Here is a 26,879-nt window from a genome sequence, read left to right as displayed (position 1 = left end):
GATTTGTTATATTTTATGTTAATTAAAATCTTAAAGCTTTCAGAATTTAAAGAATATTAAAAATAAATTTCAAAATTTGAGTCTTTTTAAAAAATTCAAATCAAATTTCACCAAATTTATAAATATAAAATATTAATTAGTAAAATATATTTTTATTTTTTTTAAATATTTAATTAAATTTGGTTCAATTTCAATATATAATTAAAAATAATAATTATGAAATTACTTGAATATTTTTAATTGTTTGAATAATATTCTAAATTAACACGACAAAAATATTATTTAGTTATAGAATAAGAGGGAACAACTATATATATATATATATAAACGAAGTTCAGTGATAGGAAGAGAAGACAGCTGATGGGAGATCCCTATTCATTACCACCCCTTACATAGGTTGGGGAAAACATAAGTGCGCTCCTGTTCACCAGCTGAACGAAGGATCTTCGGTATAAAGATGCCTGATTATTAGAGAAAGGGTAAGCCAAAACCAACTCCTAAAAAGTTGCTGGATCGAAGTATCTCGACCCTTCTCCATACGCCCGCCAACTACAGAAGGGGTTCGATTCCCGTTATACGCGATGTGGCAAAAAAACTGATTCAACAAGATATACCTTACCTCCATTAAGATCATATATATAAAATGAGTTAAACTTTGACCGTATGAACAAAAAAAAAAAAAATTTAATTGGATTATATTAAAATTTGATTGGAATTGAAAGGTCAAAAAGTCATAGGTATTGACTTAATGATGTAATAGGAAGCAACAATTTGGGTAACCTACTACTCCTACCTTCCAATTTTTATAACAAAAGAAAGCATAATTGTTTCCCAATTTTTGTTAATTAAATGCTTACTAATTTTAATTATTTCAACTTTTCCATTGCATTTATTCAAATCTTACCCATTAAATGGAGACATTCAATAATCATTTCAATTATTTTCATCCTTTTAACTCCTTCAAATTCAAATTCAAATCCCGAATACACCTCTATAAAATTTATATATATTTCATCCTTTTTAAAAATTTTAATATTCCGAACAAATCTTTAAAAAAGTCATATTTTAAATTTTTATTTATTTAGTAAGGAGACGAAGAATCTATGATTTCTAGCTTTTATTTCAAGCAATTAATTTTGATTTTTTTTTACTAGTTTTTTTTTTATAAATTATTATTAATTTGTTCAAATTTGAAAATTTGAAAATAAACCCATTTAAGATCTTGAATTTGATCATAAAACTTATGGCTTTAATTATTTAGATCAAGAAATATCCGCCCAAAATATGAATTTATCATTAACTAAAATAATTAATTTTAAAAAAAATAGAGAGAGAAAGAGCACAAACATACCGAGTCTTGGAATCCGGGTTCGCGGTCGATTAAACCACGAATTACGAGGAACTAATTTTTCTTTCAATTTTATTTCATTTTTTTATTAGAAAATAAAATTATTTGTTCTTCCTGTTTTGTCTGTAATGGGTTTTGTTATAGCAGATAATTCCCCATTTCATAATTAGTGCTTCTTTCTTCTACTACCCTTCTCTGGTGTAGAGAGAGAGAGAGAGTCCAAAAAGAGCTCCAAATTGCCATGGCGGTTTCCATCTCCAAACAGATCTCATAGAAATCGAAAAACCCCTCATCCCCATGTAAGAAACTTTTCCATTTTCCCTTACTAAACAAACCCTTTACGTCTTTTTTTTTTCCCCTTATAATCATTCGTTTTTCTTTCTCCATTCTTGTTCCCCTCACGTGTTTTCCTGTGATCTTCCATTTTTTTTGTTTATGGGTTTTCGAGTGAGTGTGTTATGAACTCATTTCTGTCTCTTAATTCTTTCTCTCTGCTTTATAATTGTGTTTCCCCCATTAGTTGTGAACAATTTTTGATGATTTCTTTTTGTTCTTGTCTGCTAGACCAGGTTCAATGGGTTTCGCTTGGGATCCATGTTGTTCTTATTTAATTTATTAGTTTTTTTTGTTCTTTTGAACTGATTTGCGTTTTCCATTTCAATTTTATTTGGGTTTTTTTTGTAGTGGGTATTCGTTATAATGCTGTGTTCTTGAGGCGATTTCATGGGTGGAACTCTTAGGAACAATGGGTAGCTTTAGTGATGATGAAGAATGCCCATATTTTGATGCTCAAGAGATCAATGCTCCTTCGATATCTGAATTCAATTGCGATGGTATTGAGGCGGCCATTGATACTCATCTCAGATTCAAAAACTGGGTTGATGGCAGTTTGGTTTATGATGTATGGAACCAAAGCCCCAAGAGTGTTCATGAGCGTCGGAGGAAGTTTTTGAAATGGATGGAGTTGGGATTAGATCAAACTCTTCCTTGTAATGGGAATTCTCTGACTCTGTGGAGTGATTGGAGAGAAGGGGATGGAGGAAGATTGAGGGATAATTCTTGTGCTGAATCCTCTGATTTTGAAGATGTGTTTTGGTCGGGTCGATCTTCGATGTCGTGTTGGTCTAGTGATGATTTTGAACGTTCGGAGATAACTTCAACGAATACCATTATGTATATGGATGATGGGATTAATGGAGAATCTAGCACGAAAAATGGGGATCGAAACAACTCTGTTCGGTTTGCTATGGCTGAAGAGCTTGAGCTTGAGGAGACTTCGAGTTCCTCACCATCTTTCCAACAAATGATGAGGATGGAGGCTGAGAGAGCAAACATTCCGTTGCGTACAGAACAACGAGTCAACAAACGTTGGCTTAAGAAATTGCGATCGGCAGCCTGCATTTTTGATAAGTCAACAGGATTGGTGGTTGATGATGATGATGATGATGATGATTCAGCTGCAGGGTCGAGAGTTCGGAGGGTGAAGGTTCGACAGTGCAAGAAGCAATTGAAGGAGCTATCAGCCCTTTATATGGGACAAGATATGAAGGCACATGAAGGTGCTATCTTGACAATGAAGTTTAGTCCTAATGGACAGTATCTTGCTACCGGTGGTGACGACGGGATTGTTAAATTGTGGCAAGTGATTGAAGACGAGAGATCTAACGAATCTGACATCCCCGAAATCGATCCATCTTGCATTTACTTCACGGTGAATCGTCTCTCGGAGTTGAGACCTTTGCTTGTGGAGAAAGAGAAGATGGCTAACGCAATGGTGTTGAGGAAAACATCGGAATCAGCTTGTATAATATTTCCACCGAAAGTCTTCAGGATCTTGGAGAGACCGTTGCACGAGTTCCATGGACATACCGGTGGGATTTTGGATCTCTCTTGGTCAAAAACCAATGTAAGTAGCAATGCTATGAATTTCCTAGAAACTAAACCATGTTTATGCATTGGTAATCATACGTTATTGTTTCCTCGTGCAGTATCTTCTGTCATCATCAGTCGATAAAACCGTTCGACTTTGGCGATTGGGATCCGATGATTGTCTCAGAGTTTTTTCACATAGTAATTACGGTGAGTTTGTAAGTCGTTTCTGTTCATAGAGTGATCGAAATTGTTGACATATTCTTAACGAGCGGCTCTCATTGTTCTCGCTTTTTTCATGTTGGCTGCAGTTACTTGTGTTCATTTCAATCCCATGGATGAAAATTACTTTATCAGTGGTTCAATAGATGGAAAGATCCGTATTTGGGGAATTCCTTGTAGTCAAGTTGTTGATTGGATTGACATTAGGGAAATTGTCACTGCAGTGTCTTATCATCCTGATGGACAGGTCTGTGCTTGCTTGAATCTTTTGTTTTGTAGAAATTACGAAGTTCGATTCGTTGTTAATGGTATTTCGATCTCGTAATGTAGGGAGGAATTGTTGGCTCCATAAACGGTACTTGCCGGTTCTTTAAAGTAATAGGTACGTTTGTCGTATTAATTTGCAACTCGGGCTTATCTTTTGTTCTTTGATTTTGTTGCTCCCTATCTATTGTGATTACGAACTATTGGTTTGCTTGCTTGCTGACATATATATGTGACAATGGATAGCGTTGTATGTTATGAGTGGTATATGTTAGCTTCGGGGAGTTTTAGTTTTACCTTTTGCTTTGTGAGATCCCACATTGATTGGAGAGGAGAACGAAACATTTCTTATAAGGGTGTAGAAACCTCTCCCTAGCGAATGCGTTTTAAAACTTTGAAGGGAAGCTCGGGAGGGAAAGCCCAAAGAGGACAATATCTGCTAGTGGTGGGTTTGGGCGGTTACAAATGGTATCAAAACCAGTCACCGGACGGTGCTTTGGTTAAAGTAGGACTAGACCATCTCCCTATTAGATGTGTTTTAAAATCGTGAGGCTGACGGTGGTACGTAATGGGTTAAAGCGAACAATATCTGCTAGCGGTGGGCTTGGGCTATTACAAATGGTGTCAGAGCCAAACACCAAGCAGTGTGCCAGCGAGGACGCTGGCACCCAAGAGGGGTGAATTGTGAGATTCCATGCCGGTTGGAGAGGGGAACGAAGCATTCCTTATAAAGGTGTGGAAACCTCTCCCTAGTTGACACGTTGAGGGGAATACCGAGAGGGAAAGCCCAAAGAGGACAATATCTGCTAGCAGTGGGCTTGGGCTGTTACAAATAGTATCAAAACCAGTCACCGGACGGTGCTTTGGTTGAAGTAGGGTTAGACCATCTCCCTATTAGATGCGTTTTAAAACCGTGAGGCTGACGGTGGTATGTAATGAGTCAAAGCAGACAATATCTGCTAGCTTTGGGCTTGGGCTGTTACAAATAGTATTAGAGCCAGACACCAGGCGGTGTGTCAACGAGGACGCTGGGCCCCCAAGGGGGGTGGTTTGTGAGATCCCACATTGGTTGGAGAGGAGAATGAAGCATTCCTTACAAGGGTGTGGAAACCTCTCCCTAGCGGACGTGTTTTAAAACCTTGAGGGGAAGCTAGGGAGGAAAAACACAAAGAGGACAATATCTGCTAGCTGTGGGCTTGTGCTGTTACATGCTTGTATCATTCTGATGCGAAGAACTGATATCTAAGAAAAGAAAATCCCGAGAATTTTATTGGGCGTTAGTGTGCCATTGTCTTAAGTTTGCAATGAAATAAACGAATACTCCCGTATATCTATTTATACGCATACCAACGATATGATGTTATTACCTCGGAGGAGTAGTTAGTAGGATTTTATGCATGAAAATGATTTGCAGAAGAGAGTATTCATCAATATAATCAACTGTAGGGTTTTTGCTTTGGTACAAATGAATACTAAACTACAATTGGATGGAATTGCTATTTATCTTGGAGAAAGATTGTCTAAACCGATCACTCGATTTGTTTTGGTTAGGTGATAATAACCTCGAGTTAGACGCCACATTATGTTTGTCCAGTAAGAAGAAGTCGCCCAGTAAAAAGATAACAGGGTTTCAGGTAGTTCGTTCGACTAATGTTCTAATTCACGTTTCGATATTATATTTGCTAATATTTTCTACTCGTTTTTTTTTTCTTCGGCCACAGTATTCTGCAGAAGATTCAAGCAGAATAATGGTGAGCTCTGCCGATTCTCGAATCCGAATTATTGAAGGGCTAAATGTGATCCAGAAGTACAAGGGTATGCACCTGTCTGTTCTTGTTTGTTGTTGATCTCTTCATTATATCAAGTATCAACAGCATGGTTAGTTCTGGTTGGGAGGTTTTACTGCATTGTGTAATGCTCGGTGCGATGTCGGCTTGTTTGGTTGTTTCGATTATGAAGATTTTGCTTTTAAACCAAATGGTGTCGTTCGTTCGTTCGTCGTATCCTGTCTTCCATGTCTGCTCATAAGCAAGTTTCATCCTTTCTGTTCAGGGCCTTGTAATACCGGAAACCAGATGTCTGCGTCGTTTACCTCGGATGGGAAACATATTATCTCAGCTAGTGGGGATTCTAATGTATATGTATGGAACTGCAATTATAAGAACGAGTCTGTTATTTCCCCGGTGAAAAAGATTAAGTCGTATGAATATTTCTCCGCCAATGGAACCATTGCAGTACCGTGGTGTGGTTCGAGATGTAACACGGAGGAAAGACGTTTTTCTGGCATGCGGAGGAGTTCTACTGAAACTTTCCCGCTTCCATCACCCGCGTTTTTCTCTTTAAGCCAAGAGTTATTAGAATCCTTCCCTAAGGGATCTGCAACATGGCCCGAGGAAAAGCTCCCAACTTCGAGCCTACCAACGAAACCATCTATGATGCACAAATCTCGGTATAAATTTCTGAAGTTGTCTTGCCAAAATACATCGAGTTCTCATGCATGGGGTCTGGTCATCGTGACTGCAGGATCGGATGGACGAATCAGGTCGTTTCACAATTATGGGTTGCCTGTACCTGTCTGAAATTTTAGGATTTTCCAAAAAACATGAAGTGATCTCTTCAGATTTTGGTGCCCCCTCGCTGAGTATAAGCTGTGATGGAAGTCTGATCTCATTTTTGATGATCAACCAATGTTATCACCAGCTGCAATGAACTGATAGCTGATACGTTATCGTTGTTGGGATTCGTCGAGCATCTCTATGTATTTTCTGATACTCTAGATCGTCTCTTAGAGAAAACGACATCGAATCAGCTCGTGACCAAGGTTAGCTTACCTGGATTGTCCTCTTGTCAATCATTCTCTAGACAGTTTAATCATAGACTTGGTGATGCTGTGATTTGAGTATGGCTGCTAGTCGGTAACGAACATGTGAAATGATTCAAACACTGATACGAGAAGTTGTCTCGACGATACAGGTTACTGCGGGGGCTTGGAGGACCTCTTATCCTCCTTACCTCTTGCCTTTTGTGCTCTAACATGGTCAAGGAAATCAAGATTGGTGGTCTGAATTGATTGAAGGAGAATTGGTATCTTGTGGGCCATTTTGTATTGCTTCTGCTTCATATCAAGCCGACGAGAGACATGAGGATTTGAGCGTGGGGCAAACATAGTCGTCGGTCGATATCGTCTCTGATGAGACTATACCTGCCAGGCTGGTCTTTGAAATGAAAGAAAGAACAAGTTTGTTCTGTTTGCTTGCTGTATCATTACATACACTAACACAAGTCTACAGCAACCCTTTTGCTAACAGAGATTATAGGTTGTGTTATTCATTCAACATCTTCTTAGATCTAAGCTATTTAGAATCCATCCTTCGAGTTCCATCTATTGTAAATACAAAGCTCTCTGTGCAGGCTTTGCTTTCATTTTCCCCTCTCCTGTAAAACATGTTCTATAGAAGAAGCTACCATAAAATATAATATCAACAAATCCTTAGACTTTGATGTTGATGGGATTTGATCATATTCAAATGATTCATTCATACATTTACTTACTTTTGAGAAAAAATTGGTTACAAATCTGTTCTTGGCTTCTCTATGTGTGAAAGTAATCTAAATATTCTTTACACTGAGAATTTGGTATTAAAATAATGAATTAACAAGTGCTTATTTGCAGTTTCCTTGTTCCCCTTGTTGCTTTCTTCTGCCATTTCTGTCAAAGCTCTCTCTGCTCTGCTAGGCAAGCTGTTTGTGTGGCCATGTTCCTGCACTGAATCAGAAAGCAAATGATTGGAATCAATTAGCTGTACTGACAATAAGAGAAACTAATGTCCCTTTGAGATCTAAACTCCAAATCCCAAGAAGCAGACATAGAAATATGTAACATCTTCCATTCTTCTGTCACTTTTGTTTTTAAATTCTCAAGAACAAGCTTCTTCACTCATGTTGTTCAATATTGAAATCTGGTTTTTCTTGTAGAGGGAGATTTATCTCTCTATCTCTCTGTTTCATCAAATATTATAATCCAGTGCCTTGTGTTTTCAGACATAAAATGACAATTGATGAGGTGTTCTTATGTCTTAGATCAATGAAATGAATGACAGAACAGTACGAATGTTGTATCATTTCAGATTATGTTATCCAACTCCTAGACACCCCATATCATTAACTGCATTATGAATCATGACAAGCAATCAAGAACGAGAAGAAACAGGCAGAAAGGACAGAATAATCTCAAGTGGGCATGCTTTCAAATTTTCTAAACAAAAATGGCAGAAAGGAAGCTCAGATCTGCAGAATTTCAATAGAAAAAGGATATATTCCTTTTGTTAGATCACCGCACCACCAAGCGGAAACTCGGGGAAATGGTGGGTGACTTTCCATCTAATCCAATGGCCAGCAACACCATATTCATCTTGATACCAATTCTATTTGGTTTAGTTCAAGAATTCTTTATCGGTTTAAGAATTTTGCTTCAGAATCGATGGACAAAGGACGGCAGGAAATCATGCAGCTCCAAGAAAGCAATGATCAAAACCACGCATAGATTTAACGATTACTCGAGGAACGAAATTATGAATGATGTATTTCGAATACCGATCGGAGGAACCAACACGAATCAGAGTAACATAATGTGCATCCGGTTAGTTTTTACTACACATTCCAGTCGTAATTCACAGAAGAGGAAGATATCAACAAACGACGAACACTGGTCGAGCACAAAATCCTCAATCAGAAAGTAAATGGAACGCAAAGACCAAAGACGAATATTATATTAAAAAGAAAAAATCAGAAAGTCATTCCAATCCCGTGAGAAATCTGAAAAAAACCTAATTAGGAAACGACCTCAGATCCACGGAGAGCGGCGCTCAGACAGGAAGATTGGCGACGTCGTTGACCGGCGGGGGAAGCGGTTCAAAGCTGCGGATGACGGAGGAAGAAGTGGAGGTGCAGTACATGAGAGGGCGATCGTGAGCCTCGTCGGGATCTTCGTGGTCGTCGGAGGTAGAGAGATTGATGCAGGAACAACTCTCGAGAGAGGCGAAGAAGGCGGAGGCGACGCTGGTGCCTACCCAGGTCGCCACTCCGTTGAGCTTCTCATAGGACAAGCAGGTGCTCTGATTCTCCATGGCTATGGCGGATTCGTTCTTGCCTGCCTTAGATCTTCTGTGAAAACAGAGATAAAAATCAGGGAAGACAGAGGAGAAGGATGAAAGAGGATGAGAATTTTGGGGAAATCCCTTTTTTTCAAAATTTCTTAATTTAAATTTCTATTATCCTATTTTTAGTTTACTACGACCATTTCAAAACTTCTATCTATACCTAAAATTAAGCCTCTTAAAATCCAAGGCCATTACGTAGCTGCTTTGTCTTTGCTAATGTCTTCTGCTTTGTCTTTGTCTATGTCTGTCGGTGTAAGGCTCATAATCTACTCTCTTTTTAGTATGGTTGTGACATTTAACAACTATATGTGAGGATCACAACCTACTGTATCTATCTTATGTAATGCTCTTTTAGGGCATGGGTAGTAATATATTTGATTAACTTCCTTCGTAGCCTCCTGATTATTTGAAAACCAAGGAATAACGATAAACCTTGTTTCTTGTCTTAATTCATAATCTTAGAGTAGCATATTGGTTACTTGAAAATCAAGGGCTAACCTTGAGCTCATCTTCAGTTAGGGTAACCTCATGGTTGCCTGAAAGCCATAGGCGATCTTACAGCTTATCTTGAGGTCTAGTGCTAACCTCAAGTTCATCTTGAGTTAGGGTAGTCTCTTGGTTTTAAGCTTATTACGAGGTGCATCCTAATTACTTGAAGATGTTAACCTTGAGCTTACGTTGAGTTAGGGTAACCTCCTGGCTACTTGAAAACCAAGCGCTATCCTAAAACTTATTGGGAGGTAGCATTTGGAATATTAAAAAATCAAGGGCTAACCTTGGGCTTAACTTAGGTTAGGGTTGCCTCAGCGTTGTTTAAGAACCAAGGACTATCTTAAAGCTTATCTTAAGGTAGTGTCCTAATGCATAAAAGTCTCACTAAGTCTATGGGGTGACCTATAATTATTAAATGATTAATTATTAATAAAAATTTGAAAGATTCAAATTAGATATATTAAATATAATAAGAAAAAATATTTAGTTCGAATGGTTTATATTAATATTTAGCATATTATATATATTAAACATGAACCAAAAAAATTATACTTAGCTAGTGGTTATTACGGTATTGATGGGCATGAGAGTTACTGTAAAGGCCCAGATCCACCGCTAGCAGATAGATATTGTCTTCTTTGGGCTTTCCCTTTCAGCTTTCCTCAAGGCTTTAAAACACGTCTGTCGTGGAAGGTTTTCACACCCTTCTTATAAACGCGTCTTAGTCATTAATGTTCTTATTTAGTATCGAAGATTTTTTTTTTGTTATTAAAATAAAAAGTTTCATATGCATTTCAAGCTCATTTGCATTTCTTATATTTAGATTTGCATGTCAGAGACATTCAAGTAGTCTTGATCAAGCTATTCTATAGAGTGATTCGAATTACGAGTTTCTTTGCTCCCAATCTTGATGATCAAGGTAATCTGTTTCATAAATTTCCCTTGAGTTGATTATTTATCGTTTTTGAGCTTTTTCGATGATTGAGATCTACAAGTCTTGTTCTTCAACAAAATTATTAAATCAAATCTCAAGAGTTTCATATCATATATTCTTTCAAAAGGTTTCCTGTCATGACCCGATTTTCGAGCTTGTCCAAAGCCAAGATTGCGACTAGGATTGACTCAATGGGTAATAAAATATTCAAATTTTTTCGAATAAAAACAAGGAGAATTTAAAATATAATATACAATTGATTTACTATATATATCAAAATATAGGTTATACATAGGTAGATTTAAATAAGGAACAAACACAAAAATATTAAAACAAAATAGTTTTGGAGGCGATAGTGTGACTTGTCTATGACACCGACCTCGACCAACTCCTTAATTACTTGTAGGCACTAAAACATGAAGTGAGTACATAGACTCAGTAAGTAACCTATTTGTAGGCACCTAATCATGTCCTTAAGGTGTGCTTGAGGTAACATCCTGATTACTTAAAAATCAAGAACTTACTTGCCGCTCATCTTAATTTAGGGAAGCAACCTGATTATTTAAAAATCGAACCGTTAACTAAAACTTTAACACAAAACTTATAACACACCCTGTTCATGATACTAAAACACATTTTAAGCCTTAAAGGAGTTCATTAAGGTGCGTAAACTTTGAGGTTAATTGTTCGGGGGCATTTTAGTCCTTTCCTTTAAACCTTGACTTATACTCCTAACTTGGTTTAAGTTCTTAACTTGATCCAAACTTCTTGGAATCCTAGGTAAGCCTTCATGTCCTTACACTTTTAATTGAAATCTTGAGTTATTTAGAGGACGTTGAATGTCCCACGAGCTTTGGCCCAATGATTCTAAAAATTTACAATATCATTAGACATCACAAAATAAAGCCTATTTTAAAGTTTTATAACCTTCCGAGGTCGTGATCATGAACGGAAGGTAAGCTACTTAGAGACATTATGGTCATTTTGCATCGTTAGTTGGTTTAGCTGCTTATCCTTATTCAAAAAACTTTATATTATGGTCATTTTGTATTGTTATTTAAGTTGGTTGGGTGGGAAAGGTAAAAAAATCAGATTTGTGATAAATGAAGGTAATCTAAGTCTAGGTTATCTCTTGGGTTGATCCGAATTTTGTATAAAGAGGTGTTAATTTTTTGATTCAATAGTTTTTCTTCAACCAAAACTTGAATCGTTGGGTTGAGGATTAAAGTTGCCTTATCACGTGCCATCATTGGAACCAATGAAGCAAATGATTGATTCCATGATAGATCTACACGTTACAAAAGACGAACATCTTGCCGCAACAACTCTCATTTCACAGATGAAAAAAAAAGCATATCAATGACCTAACACAACAAAGCAACCTCTAAAGGCATGGAATGTCGATATAAATGAAATTGTGGAAGCGGACCTTTGATTTTCTTAGACCGGGTAAGAATTCGTCACTCATTTTTTTCTTCTGTCCGAGAGCGTTACGATTTTCAAATTTTTTGACGCTTGTCACACAAACATTTATTTACTATATATATATTTGATTATTGAGATTTATTCTAAACATTCCCACAAATTTCATCATTTTTAAAATCGGAAGAAAACCGTATATTACGAATCTGGACTAAAAAGATAAAAAATTCAAATCTAAATTAAAAAAAATTAATTTATAAAAAAATTTATGTTATTTTATTTTGCCAATCAGATAATTAATTTATATTTAAACGTACTATTTTAAGTAAAAACTCAAAATATAATTTTGACCCTACATTCGCGTTTAGTTTTTTGAATTTCAAAAAAAATTTGAATTTGATTTATATTTAGTAACTTAATTTTGAAAATGATGATTTTTGATTTGTCCTGAAATAAGAATGATGAGGTAATAATTAAACTAATAGAAATAGGTATACATTTTAAGGACTGGTAATGTAAATATGTTATTGGTGGGGGCTAAAGAGAAATAATAGGATAATAATGGGACCGATGTATAAATAAAATAATATTAAAATCCTAAATTTCAAGTAACGGCCGCACACATTACTGTTGTCTGTTCCAACACAACGTCTAGGTTATCTTACCATCGTTCAAATTTGAACTCTTGCTTTCCTAAGACCCGTCTCACTGTTTAACGCTTTTTGAAAAATTATTCTCTGCAAATCCAACGGCTAAAAGTCGATCAAGATGGTCTCTTACTTTGACTTGACTTGATCGACAACTCTGATTGGTTGGATGGGTCAGACACAGAAATCCAAAATGGAAGATACTGTATTGTATAACTTCCCGGAAATATTTACTATTTAAAAAATCAATCTGTTTTTGTTTTTGTATTTCAAATCTTTCCACTTTGCACTTCATCTCTCCCTCCTCTTCCTCTCGCTTCTCCACTTCTAGGGTTTTCAGAACGCCGTCTCGAGGATCTTCTTCCTGTGCCTTCTTCGAAAGCTCTCAATTTTCTACTCCCAGGTAACTGTTTCTTGCTCAACCGCGGCTTTTCCTCTGTAATGTGCTCACTGTATTTGTGCCTTTTGATCTGCGCATCAATGATTTGTTCGTATGGTTTTTTCTTGGTTTTCTTATATCGTGTATAGCTTTTTGTGGTGGCTTTTAGTTGATTTGAGTGTCGTGTTCTTTTGGAAAGCGTGGAATTTGTTTTGAGTGTCTGTGTGTATCGTTTCGATCTTGTGAGAATTTCTTGCCGTGTTTTTTATGGTATAGGTCTCAGGCTTGAAGCTTGGTCTCATTGGTTGGAGTAACAGTGGGTTCTTGTTGGATTAGTTGAAGTTTGGCTAGGGTTTTTTTTTAATGATTCGTCTGTATTGTTGAGATTTTCGATTTTGTTTTTTTGGTGCCATTTGTCTTAATGAGGCTTGATATTTCTTTGGGCTTCTGGATTAGATCAGATTGGGAGGATTAAGGTGGTTTTCGAGTGAACTAGTGATTGACCGTTGCTTGTTTTTCAGGTGCTTTGGTGAAATATGGCAATGGAAGTTACACAGGTGCTTCTAAATGCTCAGGCGATAGACGCGTCTGTGAGGAAGCAGGCAGAAGATAGTTTAAGGCAATTCCAAGAGCAGAACCTTCCCAGTTTCTTGTTATCACTCTCTGGTGAACTAGCGAATGAAGAGAAGCCAGTTGACAGCCGAAAATTAGCTGGTTTGATACTTAAGAATGCCTTGGATGCTAAGGAACAGCATAGGAAGTTTGAGCTTGTCCAGAGATGGTTGTCACTGGACGGCAACGCCAAAACCCAGATAAAGACATGTTTGTTGAGTACTCTTTCTTCGCCTGTGGCTGATGCTAGGTCAACAGCATCCCAAGTTATTGCTAAAGTTGCAGGCATTGAGTTGCCTCATAAGCAGTGGCCTGAGTTGATTGGTTCACTTTTGTTAAATGTCCATCAACAATCAATTCACATCAAACAAGCCACCTTGGAAACCCTTGGTTATTTGTGTGAGGAAGTTTCTCCAGATGTGATAGATCAAGATCAAGTGAATAAGATATTGACAGCTGTTGTGCAGGGTATGAATGCATCGGAAGGGAACAACGATGTCCGACTTGCTGCCACTCGTTCTTTGTATAATGCTTTGGGGTTTGCTCAGGCAAACTTTAGCAATGATATGGAACGTGATTATATTATGAGGGTTGTTTGCGAGGCCACCTTATCCCCTGAAGTCAAGATAAGACAAGCAGCTTTTGAGTGCTTGGTCTCCATTGCTTCTACGTACTATGACAAATTAGCTAGATACATCCAGGATATTTTTGGCATTACTGCAAAGGCTGTTAGAGAAGACGAGGAACCCGTTGCACTTCAAGCTATTGAGTTCTGGAGCTCTATTTGTGATGAGGAGATAGATATCTTGGAAGCATATGGGGATGATTTTACTGGAGATTCTGATATTCCATGCTTTCGTTTTATCAAGCAGGCACTACCTGCTCTTGTGCCCATGTTGCTTGAGACACTTCTGAAGCAAGAAGAGGACCAGGATCAAGATGAAGGAGCTTGGAATATTGCCATGGCGGGAGGTACGTGTCTTGGGCTGGTTGCACGAACTGTTGGAGATGAGATTGTCCCACTTGTTATGCCATTCATTGAAGAGAACATTACCAAGTCTGATTGGAGGCAGAGGGAGGCAGCAACTTATGCATTTGGTTCTATTCTTGAAGGTCCTGCCCCAGAAAAGTTAATGCCAATTGTTAATGTGGCCTTGACATTTATGCTGACCGCCTTAACACAAGACCCAAATAACCATGTGAAGGACACAACTGCGTGGACCCTTGGACGGATATTTGAATTCCTTCATGGTTCAGATGTAAATACACCCATTATTAATCAGACTAACTGTCAACAGATCATAACAGTTCTGCTCCAGAGCATGAAAGATGTTCCAAATGTGGCAGAGAAAGCCTGTGGTGCTCTCTATTTTCTTGCTCAGGGATACGAAGATGTTGGTGTATCATCTCCTTTAACTTCCTATTTCCAAGAAATAGTTCAAGCCCTCTTAAATGTTACTCACAGAGAGGATGCTGGCGAATCGCGTTTGAGGACTGCTGCATATGAAACATTGAATGAAGTTGTAAGGTGTGCAACTGATGAGACGGCATCGATGGTGCTGCAACTGGTACCTGTCATCATGATGGAGTTGCATAATACCCTTGAGGGGCAAAAGCTCTCATCTGATGAAAGGGAAAGACAAGGTGAATTGCAGGGCCTGCTTTGTGGATGTTTACAAGTTCTTATTCAGAAGCTAGGTTCATCAGATGCTACCAAGTATATGTTCATGCAGTATGCGGATAATATGATGGGTCTTTTCCTCAGGGTCTTTGCTTGTAGAAACGCCACAGTTCATGAGGAGGCAATGCTTGCCATTGGTGCCCTTGCTTATGCAACAGGCCCAGATTTTGCTAAATACATGACTGAGTTTTATAAATATATAGAAATGGGTCTTCAAAATTTTGAGGAGTACCAAGTTTGTGCTGTCACTGTTGGTGTTGTAGGGGATGTATGCAGGGCATTAGAAGATAAGATTTTGCCGTTCTGTGATGGGATTATGGCTCAGCTTCTTAAGAATTTGTCTAGTGATCAATTGCATCGCTCTGTTAAACCCCCGATTTTCTCATGCTTTGGTGATATAGCTCTGGCTATAGGGGAGAATTTTGAGAAGTACTTGGTGTATGCCATGCCAATGCTCCAGAGGGCAGCAGAGTTATCTGCACATACTGCAGGTGCAGATGACGAAATGACCGACTACACCAACTCTTTGAGAAATGGTATTTTGGAAGCGTATTCAGGGATCTTCCAGGGTTTTAAAAGCTCTCCAAAAACTCAGCTCTTGATCCCTTATGCTCCGCATATACTTCAGTTCTTGGATAGTATATACATGGGGAAAGACATGTGAGTTTTTCGCTGATCTCTCTCTATCTGGTTTGTTGAATTGGATTTTTGTTTATATTTTTTTTTTGCTTTGCTTGGTTTTTCTGTAGGGACGAGATCGTGATGAAAACTGCCATTGGGGTTCTTGGAGATCTAGCAGACACACTGGGAAGCAATGCTGGTTCTTTGATACAGCAATCTGTGTCAAGCAAAGACTTTTTAAGGGAATGCTTGTCCTCAGATGACCATTTGATTAAAGAATCTGCTGAATGGGCCAAATTGGCCATCAGCCGTGCCATTTCCATTTGAGGCTTTCGCTGGTTGGCATATTCTTGAGTCATTGCATGCATTTGGGTGTGTTGAGTTGAGTCGGGGTCGAAGGTCGAAGATTGCATCATAATACAAGACAACGGAAGCTGTTCGCTCCCAGTTGTCACTAACACTTGCATCATCATGAAGGCATTGCTAACTATTGCATTAGCAACGTGAAGTGTCGGTACTTCTCATTTTGTCATGGTAGTAGAAGGCGGGAGGAGGAATCGATGAAGTACTGTCATTTATACGGCTGGGTGGGTTCAAATGTATCTCTAATTTGAGATAAATCCTAGCCTAGAGAGGGAGGGAGGAGAGGGGGTTACTGAACTTTATTGTTGGAAATGGATGAACGCAGGGAGCTGTTTAGCTCCTTGTTATATGCTGCTGACCAGCTTAGACACCCTTGTGCTACTCTTTCTCTGAACTACTATACTCCCTTTAGCGGTTGTATTTAAGGACTAAATCATCCATTCATATTTTTTGTTTAAAATTTTCCGCATCAATGTTATGAATTTCAAGGTCTCCTTGTATTCTCCACACCTCTTTCTCTCCACTTCATATTGTATTCTCACCTTTGTTCTTTACTTGAAGGTATAGCATGAACTCGGGTGCCAACAAGGGTGCCCTTGAGCTTCTTTCCCATCACATCTTAAAGAGGTAAGACCCTTCTTTCAGCCATTTTTTAATCAACTTCATTTGGCACATGCTTGGAGAATGTTTCTGTGTTCACACACAATTTGCTTTAAGGATTTAACGTGGACTGACCCAATAGAGATTGAGTTGGGTTGGGTTTATTTTTTTTGAACTCAACTGATTTGGTTCGAGTTCAAAAAAATGAGTCTTCTTTCAGCCATTTTTGAATCAACTTCATTTCACTTGGTACATGCTTGGAGAATGTTTATGTGTTCACACAATTTGCTTTGGGGTTTACATTCAACACAACAATGTGGACTAATCCAATAGGGGTTGAGTTGGGTTGGGTTCATTTTTTTTTAACTCGAACTGATTTGGTTCAGTTTCGGATTCATAGGGCAAAACTTTGGGTTGACAAAAATTTATAAAACATATTAAGATGTTTAGAGTATTCATCGGTCTAAGTGGTACTTTGGTCTTATTAGAATTATTCACGTATTTGTGGGTTGGTTTAAAAAAAAATCTTTCAGCCCAACTTAATCATGTATACCCTAATTCGTTTATGATATAATATTTGAGCGCTAGATTTAACCTTTCCCATTTAGGCTTGTCATGTATCAACTGTTTCATCTTAAGTAAATTTCATCAAAATATATATATTTTAATCTTTTAACTATGATATCAATTTATAAACTTCAGATTGGTCAAGAAGTTGGATTCTGGTTGGTTGGTCAGTTAGGTTGACAATGTAATGATACCATATTAAAATAATTGATTTTATTTTCGACCTGGGCACTATATCAATGAATATTAATATAAATTTATCTTTACTTTTTTAAATATCAAAAGTAATTAATATTTTTTTAAATATTTTTAAATTGATTTAATTTTTTTAGATATTTTTAAACAGGCCAATTTAATAAATATATTCCAGATCTTTATATTTTGTGTCAAAAGTATCTTATGGTATACTTTAAAGTTTCTGTAACACCATTAAATTATAAAATATGTTAGTTTTTATGTTAGTTTTGAATTAGAAAGATGAATATTTTGTTTTAAAAATATTATTAAATTTTAAAAAGTATTTTAATAAATATTTTTAGAACTTTAAAAAGTTTATTAATACCTACCTCAATATATATATATATTTTTAAAAAAGTTCTTTTTATTTATTATTATTCACCGTCCCATCCATATGATAGATTTATTTTTAAAATTTTGAATATGTTTTGAAATTTTGAAACAAAGTCAAGGAGGAAGAAAATGTGAAAAGCATGAATATTTTTTAAATAAAATATTAACTATTTCTATTTATTTATTTTTTTTAAAAAAAAATCAAATTAAATATTGAACTTTTTGAAATTTAAATTATTATTATTTTTTTGGAAGAAGCATAAAATTTATAGACATTTTTATTAATTTCACCCAAAAATAAAATTTAATCAATCCAACCTAACCCATCGTTTAAAATTTTGGTTAGGTTGTAAATTTATTAAATAACGTACCTCTGAAATTATATTGAATTGAATCGAAATAAATATAATTATATATACAAATATTTATTTAATTTCATAATTATTTATACTTGAAACAAGTTTTAAAAATAAATTATTGTAACTATTTAAAAGAAAATTGAATTACAAAGGTGTTGCTGGCATTGGAGCAATCCAAATAAACAAATGCGTTTGAACATATCTCATAAATCACCTGCTTCGCATCACATAGTATGTGTCATGTTTAGACGTCCAAGATGATGCCACGTGTAAAAGGAGAACATTACATGGAGATGAGGGATTTCCCACTATCGTGTAAGCCGCCGCTTTCAGTAGAGTCTGTGTTTGTTGCATAGGTATTTATGCCCTCCGCCAACGCCCACCTTCGTTTTCCCTCCTCGTAGATTCCGTTCCGATTCCAGGGTTTTACACCTCCTCGATCTTCTTTCTTCGATCTCTGAACATTTCCCCCTTCTTTCCGCTCATTCCTCAATCCTCTACGGATTGTATCCACTGCTTCTTCCTTTTCTCGATTGCCTCGCCATGGCAGACTGGCAAGACCTTCTCCAAACCGTCTTCATAGGCCTCATCTTCTCTTATCTTGTTGCTAAGTTGATCTCCATAGTCGTCTCTTTCAAGGAAGATAACCTATCTATTTCTCGTACCACTACTACTTCCTTTCCGAAATCCAGCGAAGGAGCTTCCACAACCAACCCAATCGAAATCGACCCGGCTGACGTCGGGTCGGGTTCGGGAGATTTCGGATTGGCGCATGAGGATGACTCTGTGATCGCCGAGCATGGTAGTGTTAGGAATGAGAGTTTTGGTGGGAGTGATACTGATGATGATTGGGAAGGGGTGGAGAGCACCGAATTGGACGAGCTGTTTAGCGCTGCCACTGCATTTGTTGCCGCCTCTGCTGCTGACCGCCTTTCACCGAAGGTTTCCAATGAAGTACAGTTGCAGCTCTATGGCTACTACAAAATTGCTACCGAGGGGCCTTGCAGCACGCCGCAGCCGTCTGCCTTGAAAATGACAGCTCGGGCCAAGTGGTATTGCTGTTTTTCTACGTTTATTTTCCCCTTACCTATTCGTTACGAAGATTCGTCACCACAGTTCCTAGCGATTGCTGGGTGAAAGACTGGTTTAATTGTTTACTGCTCTAATTATAATGCGCGTGAAATGGATTGTTTAACAAGGGTTCGGATAGGGAGATAAAATCCTTGTTCCATCTAGCTTTTTTTTATCAGGTTTTCACTGGTGGACACTGGGATAAAACTTAAATGATGACTATATTTGGAAATCCTGTCCAATTTAATCCATCTTTGGACCATGGTCATTGTAGTAATGGCATGTGATGAAGTACGTTTAGGAATTTTATTCGAGTAGTTTGGGTAGAAAAAGAGTCACTATATCAACTAGACATGCTGCCGAGATTTCTATCGAGTTTAAGAAAGATTATGGAGTTCAAAGTCCACTTGTATGGGATAATGAAGTCCTAGTTTTTTGACAACCAAGTATTATAGGATTAGGTGGATGTGTTGTTGGCTGTAACACTCACAAATATATATATATATATATGGATTTATAAAAAAAAAAAAAAAAAAAGACTTCTTGGTCTTTAAGCTGGATGATTCTTTACACTCTTCTCGTGAGTTATCATGTTGTTGTGTTATGATGAAAAAATAACGAAATAGAAATAATGAAGATGCCTGAAATCGACTGTGAGGAGGTAACAGCGTTATAGTTCATTTTGGCCCGAGTGTTTTATGTATACTTATCGGTAATTATCTTTACCAGGCAAGCGTGGCAGAAATTGGGTGCTATGCCTCCTGAAGAAGCAATGCAAAAGTACATTGATCTCGTTACTGAGTTGTATCCATCTTGGGTGGCTGGTGCAAGTGGGGTGAGTACTTAATTAGTTTATTTCACCATCTTTACGTGACCTCTTTGCTTCTTGTTTGTTTGTTTGTTTGTATTTTTTATTCACTTTATAATTAGCTTTGAATGCCTGTGAGGACCAGAAAAGCAAAGATGGAAATGCTGATGCTAAAAGTAAAGATTCAAGAGGACCTATGGGGCCAGTCTTCAGCACTTTTGTATACGAGGAAACCGGGAATGATTTGTAAGGTTCCTTTTGATGATGATTATATTTGTTCTACTTATAAGCCACATTTTCATGTTCTTTTTCCTTCCCTTTTTAGTTTTTTGAAACCAAAATATTCCTTTCGTTGATATTATGAACAGACAGAAATTTATAATTTATTGAAGTGTAAAGCATCCTATGTGAGCTGACAGACATGCAAAAGGAACTATGTATAGAGTGCCAATAGGAATAATGAAGTGCTGCCAAGTTAAAGGCTTCTCTAGCTGCTACCTTAGTCCTTAAACATCCTATTATTGTCCTCACCATTCTGATATGTAGGATTAATTATTGTCCTCCTTGGTATGAAATTAAGAAGGTTCTAGTTTCATCTTGGATTTGTTGTTTTCAACACCTCTCTTTCCATTCTGATATCTTGGATAAATCACTTGGCTCCTTGGTGTGAAACTGACGACTTGGTAGCATTTTTTATTTGTCACCCCTTTCATACCTTTCTGTGATAATGTGTCATGGTGGAATGAGTTTTTTCACTCTTTAAGGTCTGGGAGTGATGTTGGAGTTTACTTGTGGAGGTTTGGAGTTGGAATTGCTAGGTGGTTGCTGAAGACTACACTCAGGGGGACGGGGGATTGTGTTCGACCTCCCACCATCTCCAAGTTAAACATGATCTTGTGAAGATCTTCATCGAATTTTGTGAGAGGGGGATCCTTGGGAACATTATGAATGAGATATATTTTTTTTGATTCCCAAAAGTTCTAGGGCTCATAAAAGATATTTGTTCCATCAATGTAGAGAGTAATCTTTGGTAAAAAAATTTCCACGACTTTGGTTGAAAGTACGAGAAAAGTGTTACAAAGTAGGTAAGTTTATATTCTTATACTGAGGAGCTTTCATGGTGGAAGGACAAATTTTAGATAAGGTGTATGAAGCTATTGATGATTTTGAAAGGTGGCGTTGTGTTATCCCTGATTCAAAACAATAGAAGAGTCTGGTTGCTCAACTCTTTGGTATCTGTATGCAAGTCTTTATATGTTAGCCTTCTCTCTTCTTCCCGTCAGCCTCCTGTCTCCTGTCTTTCCTAAGCTTTGGAAGGTTGAAGCCTAGGAAAAGATCAGATTTTCTCTTGGTTGGTTTGATTAGAGAGAATTGGTATCACGTGTTCATGGTGTTTTCCTCTTTCATGCTTATAACTTAGTGGAGGTTTTCTCTATTAGTAGGCTGTAAAGGATCTTATTATATTCTTTGGAGGTATTCTACTGCAATTTTGCTGGAGTTTTTTCAAGAATTTTGGGTAGCCTTCAATTTCGAGAAAGAAAAGTCTTGTTTTCCTATGCTGCAGATTGTTCACTTACTCTTCACACTGTTTAACGCAGGATGTTGCTTTGGAAGTTTTGCTATTGGCTATTTTTCTCTTTCACCTGCCACTGAATCTTCTAATAGGTTCCTTAGTGGAAACTATTATTCATCTTTTGAGATAAAGGCCTGGAAGTGTGCGAAAACTGCTGGAACTATCTGGTTTGAAGGGAGAGGGAGCTTTTATGTGTTTAGAGGGTCCTGGGAGGTGTTTGGAATTGGACATTCTTTTATTCTTGTGATCAGCATCCAATGATTAAGATGTATGGAAGGAGGAGGGGTCGGGAGTGAGATGATTTTGAGGGAAGCCAAGGTTGGGGGGTGGGCAGCTAGTTTGCAAGTTGTTAGAAGAATATATCATGTAAACCTAAGAAATAGGTAGAGAAGGGAGCAGATCTTTTTTGTAATATGAGAGTAGTGTGTTTTGGGAGAGATTGGGGAGCTCTCTAATTCTTCTTCGGTCATTGTATTCCTTATTGAACATAAACAACAATTGCCGAGTTAAATCAGCTTTCTTCTAGGCTGTTGGTTCCTTTTGTTTCTTGGGTGATATTTCTTTGTTTTCTAATTCTCACTTGGTTCTTGTATTTCTCCTTGTTGTATCTCGTTGTTTATAGCTCCCTTGTGCACCTGGTCTATGTTTTACTTCTATGGCTTGGTTTGAGCGAAAATGATTCAGAATACTTTTGCAAAGGGATGAAAATGGTTAATAATATAATATATATAATCACCATGCATTCCTTCACCAGTTCAGTCTTCAAGAACTGACAATATATACTAGGGTTTTTTCTTAGTTTACTATGATTACAATAGAGTGCCAATCTCAATGTGTTGATGATGAAAACATTTTGTCTTGATCATCATACCATTAGTTTAAAAGGCTGTATGAGCTTTGTTCATTAATGAATTTGTTGTTTTTTTTTTTTATAAGAAATTGAATTTTTCATTTTATCTTCTCTCTCTCTCTCTTTTTTTTTTTTTAATTGCTTTATTAATTTTGAGATTTGACATTTTCATTCCTCATACCAATTTCACCTCCATCTTTCCCTTTTTAGCTTTATTTTATGTTTTTGGGATATTTATTATGAGTGGAGTAGCTGTCCATTTTCATCATTTTGTTATCATTGTTTAAATAGGCATCAATATTTTGTTAATTTGATATTTGATACTTAATATATTTCCCCGTTGCTGGAGTCTTATTGTTAATTACTGCTTACGGAGGGATTCTTCATTAGCCTTTTTGGATGTATATCTTTGCTGAAGCTTTTCAAGCCCACACAGGGAATCACACAACTGAAAGATTATTGTTTCAACTTTCAGGGAGCTGGAAGCCATTCATGCCTTTGCTAGAGAAGGAGAATTGGAAAATTTGCTGAAGAGTGTAGAAAGTGGCGTTTCAGTGAATATCAAGGGTTCGTTTCTCAAGCAGTCTCTGTTTTGGTTCCTAACAATATACAATTGTGCTTAATGTTTAATGTCTTTGAACATGAGTTACAAAGTCAGTAACCTCTTAGAAAAATAGAATTTATTGAAAGAAGTTCTTAACCTAATTTTTTTATTTCCAAAAATGAGATAGGTCTAATGAGTCATGGAGGTTGGTAAATGAATTGATTTATGATGATCTTCGAAGTTGGCATGTAGACTTGATTAAGTTAGTATGCCTCTATAGGACTCTTCACAGTCAAGGAAAACGTATTGTTATGATATGGATATATTTAGCAAATTATTCTGGGATTGGAGAAATAAAAACTAAGCAAATGAGGCCAACCTGGCTTAGTTTTATTGTTAATCTGCTTCCAAATTTGTTCTCCAAAAGAACTTTTAAGTGACTTAATGATGAGCTTGATGCCTCTGATCAGGGAAACATTGTTTAGCATATCCACTTTTAATAATGAGCCACAAATTAAATCCTGGTTTGTAAGAATTATGTATGGTTTCTAAGAAGTAGGTTACCTTCGTAGGGTTTTGAACCAGTAATTCAATTTTTATTATGATTCTAACTGTGGATAAGATTGAGTTGTCTTCTGGAGATGTGGCACTGTATGTATTTTTATTTAGATAACCTTCATTAGAAATCAACCGGTGAGTTGATGTGTGTTTTCGTTGTGTAGTTCAAGTTTCATTATCTATTGAATGATTCAATTAGGCGTACTATTATACCACTTTGCAAATGGCTAATATGATGACATCATTTTGATTTTAATCTGCTGCTTGCTTTTCTAATTTCATCATTGCACTCTAATCTACGACCCATTTTGTCCTCACATTTTATTGTGACCCTCCGTCAATGACTAGTAATGATGGTATGGTGGTGTCTACGTCATTCTCTCTCTCTCTCTCTCTCTATATATATATATATAAGAGGGAGCTGCGAGCTAATTGGATTTGTTTGTTTTATGTTTTTTATTTTTAAAATTTTAAAATTTTGTTTATTATGGGTTGATCAAACAAGAAACCGCTACATTTGGAAGCCATGAACTGTGCAAGCTCACAAAAATAAACGAAAGAATTTTACTTATCTTTAAAGACCCTATCATTCCTGTGCTTCCAAATTAACCACAGAATAGCTTTAGCTACATCCTATTATATTTTCCCCCCTACTTTTTGCTTGTGCTATACCTCGTTTTCTTTATTTCCTTTCTTTTTTTTTAGTTTTTCCCTTTGAAAGGAAGCATAATTTCATTAATATAAAGTCATATACAGAAAGGGAGGAGAATCCCCGCTGCGGCTAATTGGATTTACCAAAAAATGCCCTCCATGTAACCTTTAAAGAGTAATTAGAAAACATATTTCTAACTTACGTCAAGAGGCTGCTGTAGAAAGGATCTGATCAATTAGATAAGGGTAATTTCCTTCCTGTCCACCAAAAATTCTGTATTTCCTCTCAATCCAAGTATGTCAGAGGAGTCTTCTAATGATATTCAGCCAAATATTTTAGTCTTTTTCTTGATAGGGTGATTAAGTCAAATGGAGTGAAGATTGGAGGTAATTGTTTTATTGAGAGGCAGGACCCAATCAAATGAAGCTCAGATTTTACTACAAAAAGTAGTAGCAATTGGACAGTGGACAGAGGTGTGATCTTGTGGTTTTGAATATTGCCTGTAAAGATTGCAACAATTTGGGTATAGAGCTAACCAGGGGCTTCTTTTCTGCATTGTTTCTTGGGTATTGCTGCTGTACAAAGGATTGATACTTCCTTCTGATATTTGTTTTTCCAGATCACTTTATAAGTTTCAGATTGGTAAATGCCCCTTAGGTTATTTAGGTCTCTTAGGAGAGAGCTGCAAGTAAAAGTGACCGAAGGGCTCAATGTCCAAGTCCATGAATCCAGGAGATTGGTTGGAGTGAAGCCTAAAAAATATGACTCATGAGTGAGGGCCAATCCACATTCCTTCTTCATTGAGATTTCTTCTAGAATTGACGTTTCAGACTGAAATTTTGTTTTCAAGAAATTTTTAAATCATGAAGCCAATTGAACCTAAATTTTGCATCTAAGACTTTCAAATTCTAAATTTCCCTATTCTGTAGAAAGAGAAACTTTACAGATATTCAAATGATTAGCCTTTCCGTTTCCTACAGCATTCCGGTGGAAACCCATGCTTTCGTCTTCAGCATTTCTTTCTAATAACAAACACTAGTTCCATCTTTAACAAAGAGAGAAGGTGCGTTGAAGTATTTCCCATAACAGAATGCACGACCCTTGGATGTCATCCATCCTGTTTTTCCATTGCAGCAACTTAACATAATTTTCACTCAATTGATCTTTAAAAATTATGCGAGTACCCAGAAGGATAAACAATTAGGTGCCCGGCTTCCTTTGCTATGTCCAATTCTATTAGCTTGTAGATGCGCTATTGACTCTTTGAAGATCAATGCCAGGAGAGGAAGTTTGACCAACAAAAACTATTCTAATAGCCAGGTATAGATAATCAATTTTTCTCAAATCCTCCAATTTCATGATTTTCCTACAAGACCTCTTTTGTTTGATGTTCTTTTGTCCCAAGTTTAGTAAAGAGCCATTCCTAAACCCTCTGAACAGATAACATCTAAATCTTTCTTCCCCAAATTCTTACATCTAACTTGAAACTTGCTGAGATTTAAATCTGCACTCTAGTATGGGGAAGTCTCATGCCATCCCCATGAGAGAAGGGTCTAGCTGTATCTTCATATTCGAATTCTAAATTTCGAAATACTTCTTGAATCTGGGTATAACTTGAATTTAGATGAAAATAAAATTTGAAAATATCATGTCATGCAGTGCTTCTACTAACGTTCTCTGTGTATATTATTATTTTTTTCTTGCAAATGATTCAAGGAACACGCTAGAGTGGCTACATTTTTGTTTTCCTTTCAAGGATGATATTGAGTAATATCTTTCCTAAACAATTCTTTTGAACGATTGCAGATAGTGAAGGCCGGACCCCATTGCATTGGGCAGTGGATCGTGGGCATTCTAATGTTGTGGAGCTGCTTGTTAGCAGGAATGCGGATATCAATGAAAAGGTAACTAGAATGTATTTAACATTATATTTACCGATCAAGATTGTTTGCGATGTTTTCATACCACTGATCCGAACCTCTACTTGGTAGCAAGCATTTTTCCTGATGTCATATTGCAAATGTACTGGCAATATTAAACAGAAATGACTCTTAATTAAGGCTAGCCTTAAGAGCAAAATTGTGCATTTAGATTGTAGATTTGTTTTTGAAAAGTTCTATACAAATTACTACTTAGTACTAGTGTCCTACTGGATCTACCCTTCGTTTCCTACGTGAATGAAATTTGGTGCACTCTTTGATATAGGACATTGATGGCCAAACTCCATTGCATTATGCCGTTGTATGCGACAGAAAATCGATTGCTGAATATCTTGTGAAGAACAATGCCAACATTAACGAAAAAGATAATGATGGAAAGTCACCTTGTGATCTTTGCGAATCTATCTGGCCTTTCATGGTCTCTGCGGGGAAGTAGAAACTGGCGGATGGATTACCATGTTCAGTGTGCCTTTTTCCCTTCTATCTTCTAATTGATTATTCCACACGTTCCTTTTGAATGTAAATACTCCCATGCATGGCCTTTCCTAACAACTTCATTATAAATAGATTTGGAGTATTTATCATGCTTACCTTACCTGTTTCATATCAGATGATGCTGATGACGACAGTAATGTATCTCTGTCGTTAATATTGTCATTCAGGGTAAAATAGATAGTAGATATTATACCGTGTGATAATTTGACACCATTGATGTTCATGGAATTGTCTCTATTTCTGATAGTTTAATATCAAATGAATAGGACTTGACAACCA

At 36.9% G+C, this 26,879-nt stretch overlaps 3 protein-coding genes across 8 annotated transcripts; 2 read left to right on the top strand and 1 right to left on the bottom strand.

Moving 5' to 3' along the window:
- Positions 1-1,464: 1,464 nt before the first annotated feature.
- LOC111430271 (acyl-CoA-binding domain-containing protein 1-like) lies at positions 1,465-26,879 on the top strand. 5 transcript variants are annotated; one of them, XM_023066449.1, is made up of 8 exons: positions 1,465-1,647; positions 2,033-3,254; positions 3,337-3,427; positions 3,529-3,686; positions 3,770-3,821; positions 5,255-5,337; positions 5,425-5,518; positions 5,756-7,236. In XM_023066449.1, exons 2-8 carry the CDS (start codon positions 2,094-2,096, stop codon positions 6,280-6,282), a joined length of 2,166 nt encoding a protein of 721 aa, XP_022922217.1. In that variant the 5' UTR covers positions 1,465-1,647; positions 2,033-2,093; the 3' UTR covers positions 6,283-7,236. The 5 variants fall into 5 exon arrangements, with proteins under 5 accessions (XP_022922217.1, XP_022922220.1, XP_022922219.1 ...); XM_023066452.1 differs by lacking the exons at positions 3,337-3,427; positions 3,529-3,686; positions 3,770-3,821; ... (1 more) ...; positions 5,425-5,518; positions 5,756-7,236 and adding exons at positions 18,949-19,161; positions 19,910-20,015; positions 20,134-20,234; ... (1 more) ...; positions 25,972-26,069; positions 26,371-26,879 and having other exon boundaries at positions 1,514-1,647; positions 2,033-2,794; XM_023066451.1 differs by lacking the exons at positions 3,337-3,427; positions 3,529-3,686; positions 3,770-3,821; ... (1 more) ...; positions 5,425-5,518; positions 5,756-7,236 and adding exons at positions 18,949-19,161; positions 19,910-20,015; positions 20,134-20,234; ... (1 more) ...; positions 25,972-26,069; positions 26,371-26,879 and having other exon boundaries at positions 1,514-1,647; positions 2,033-2,797.
- On the bottom strand, positions 7,191-8,972 carry LOC111430272. Of its 2 annotated transcripts, none has more exons than XM_023066455.1 (2): positions 8,546-8,972; positions 7,191-7,464 (listed from the first exon to the last, which is right to left on the bottom strand). In XM_023066455.1, the coding sequence occupies exon 1, from the start codon at positions 8,827-8,829 to the stop codon at positions 8,569-8,571; it is 261 nt and encodes an 86-aa protein (XP_022922223.1). In that variant the 5' UTR covers positions 8,830-8,972; the 3' UTR covers positions 7,191-7,464; positions 8,546-8,568. The 2 variants fall into 2 exon arrangements, with proteins under 2 accessions (XP_022922223.1, XP_022922222.1); XM_023066454.1 differs by having other exon boundaries at positions 7,191-7,469; positions 8,546-8,967.
- LOC111430270 (importin subunit beta-1-like) lies at positions 12,622-16,507 on the top strand. The gene is made up of 3 exons (XM_023066448.1): positions 12,622-12,760; positions 13,258-15,689; positions 15,779-16,507. The coding sequence occupies exons 2-3, from the start codon at positions 13,273-13,275 to the stop codon at positions 15,975-15,977; spliced, it is 2,616 nt and encodes an 871-aa protein (XP_022922216.1). The 5' UTR covers positions 12,622-12,760; positions 13,258-13,272; the 3' UTR covers positions 15,978-16,507.

This window comes from Cucurbita moschata, unplaced genomic scaffold, assembly GCF_002738365.1.
Source record: "Cucurbita moschata cultivar Rifu unplaced genomic scaffold, Cmos_1.0 Cmo_Scf00033, whole genome shotgun sequence".
NCBI classification, from domain to species: Eukaryota; Viridiplantae; Streptophyta; class Magnoliopsida; order Cucurbitales; family Cucurbitaceae; genus Cucurbita; species Cucurbita moschata.
The sequence above is the reverse complement of the archived record's forward strand: the minus strand, read 5'-3'. Positions and strand labels throughout refer to the sequence as shown.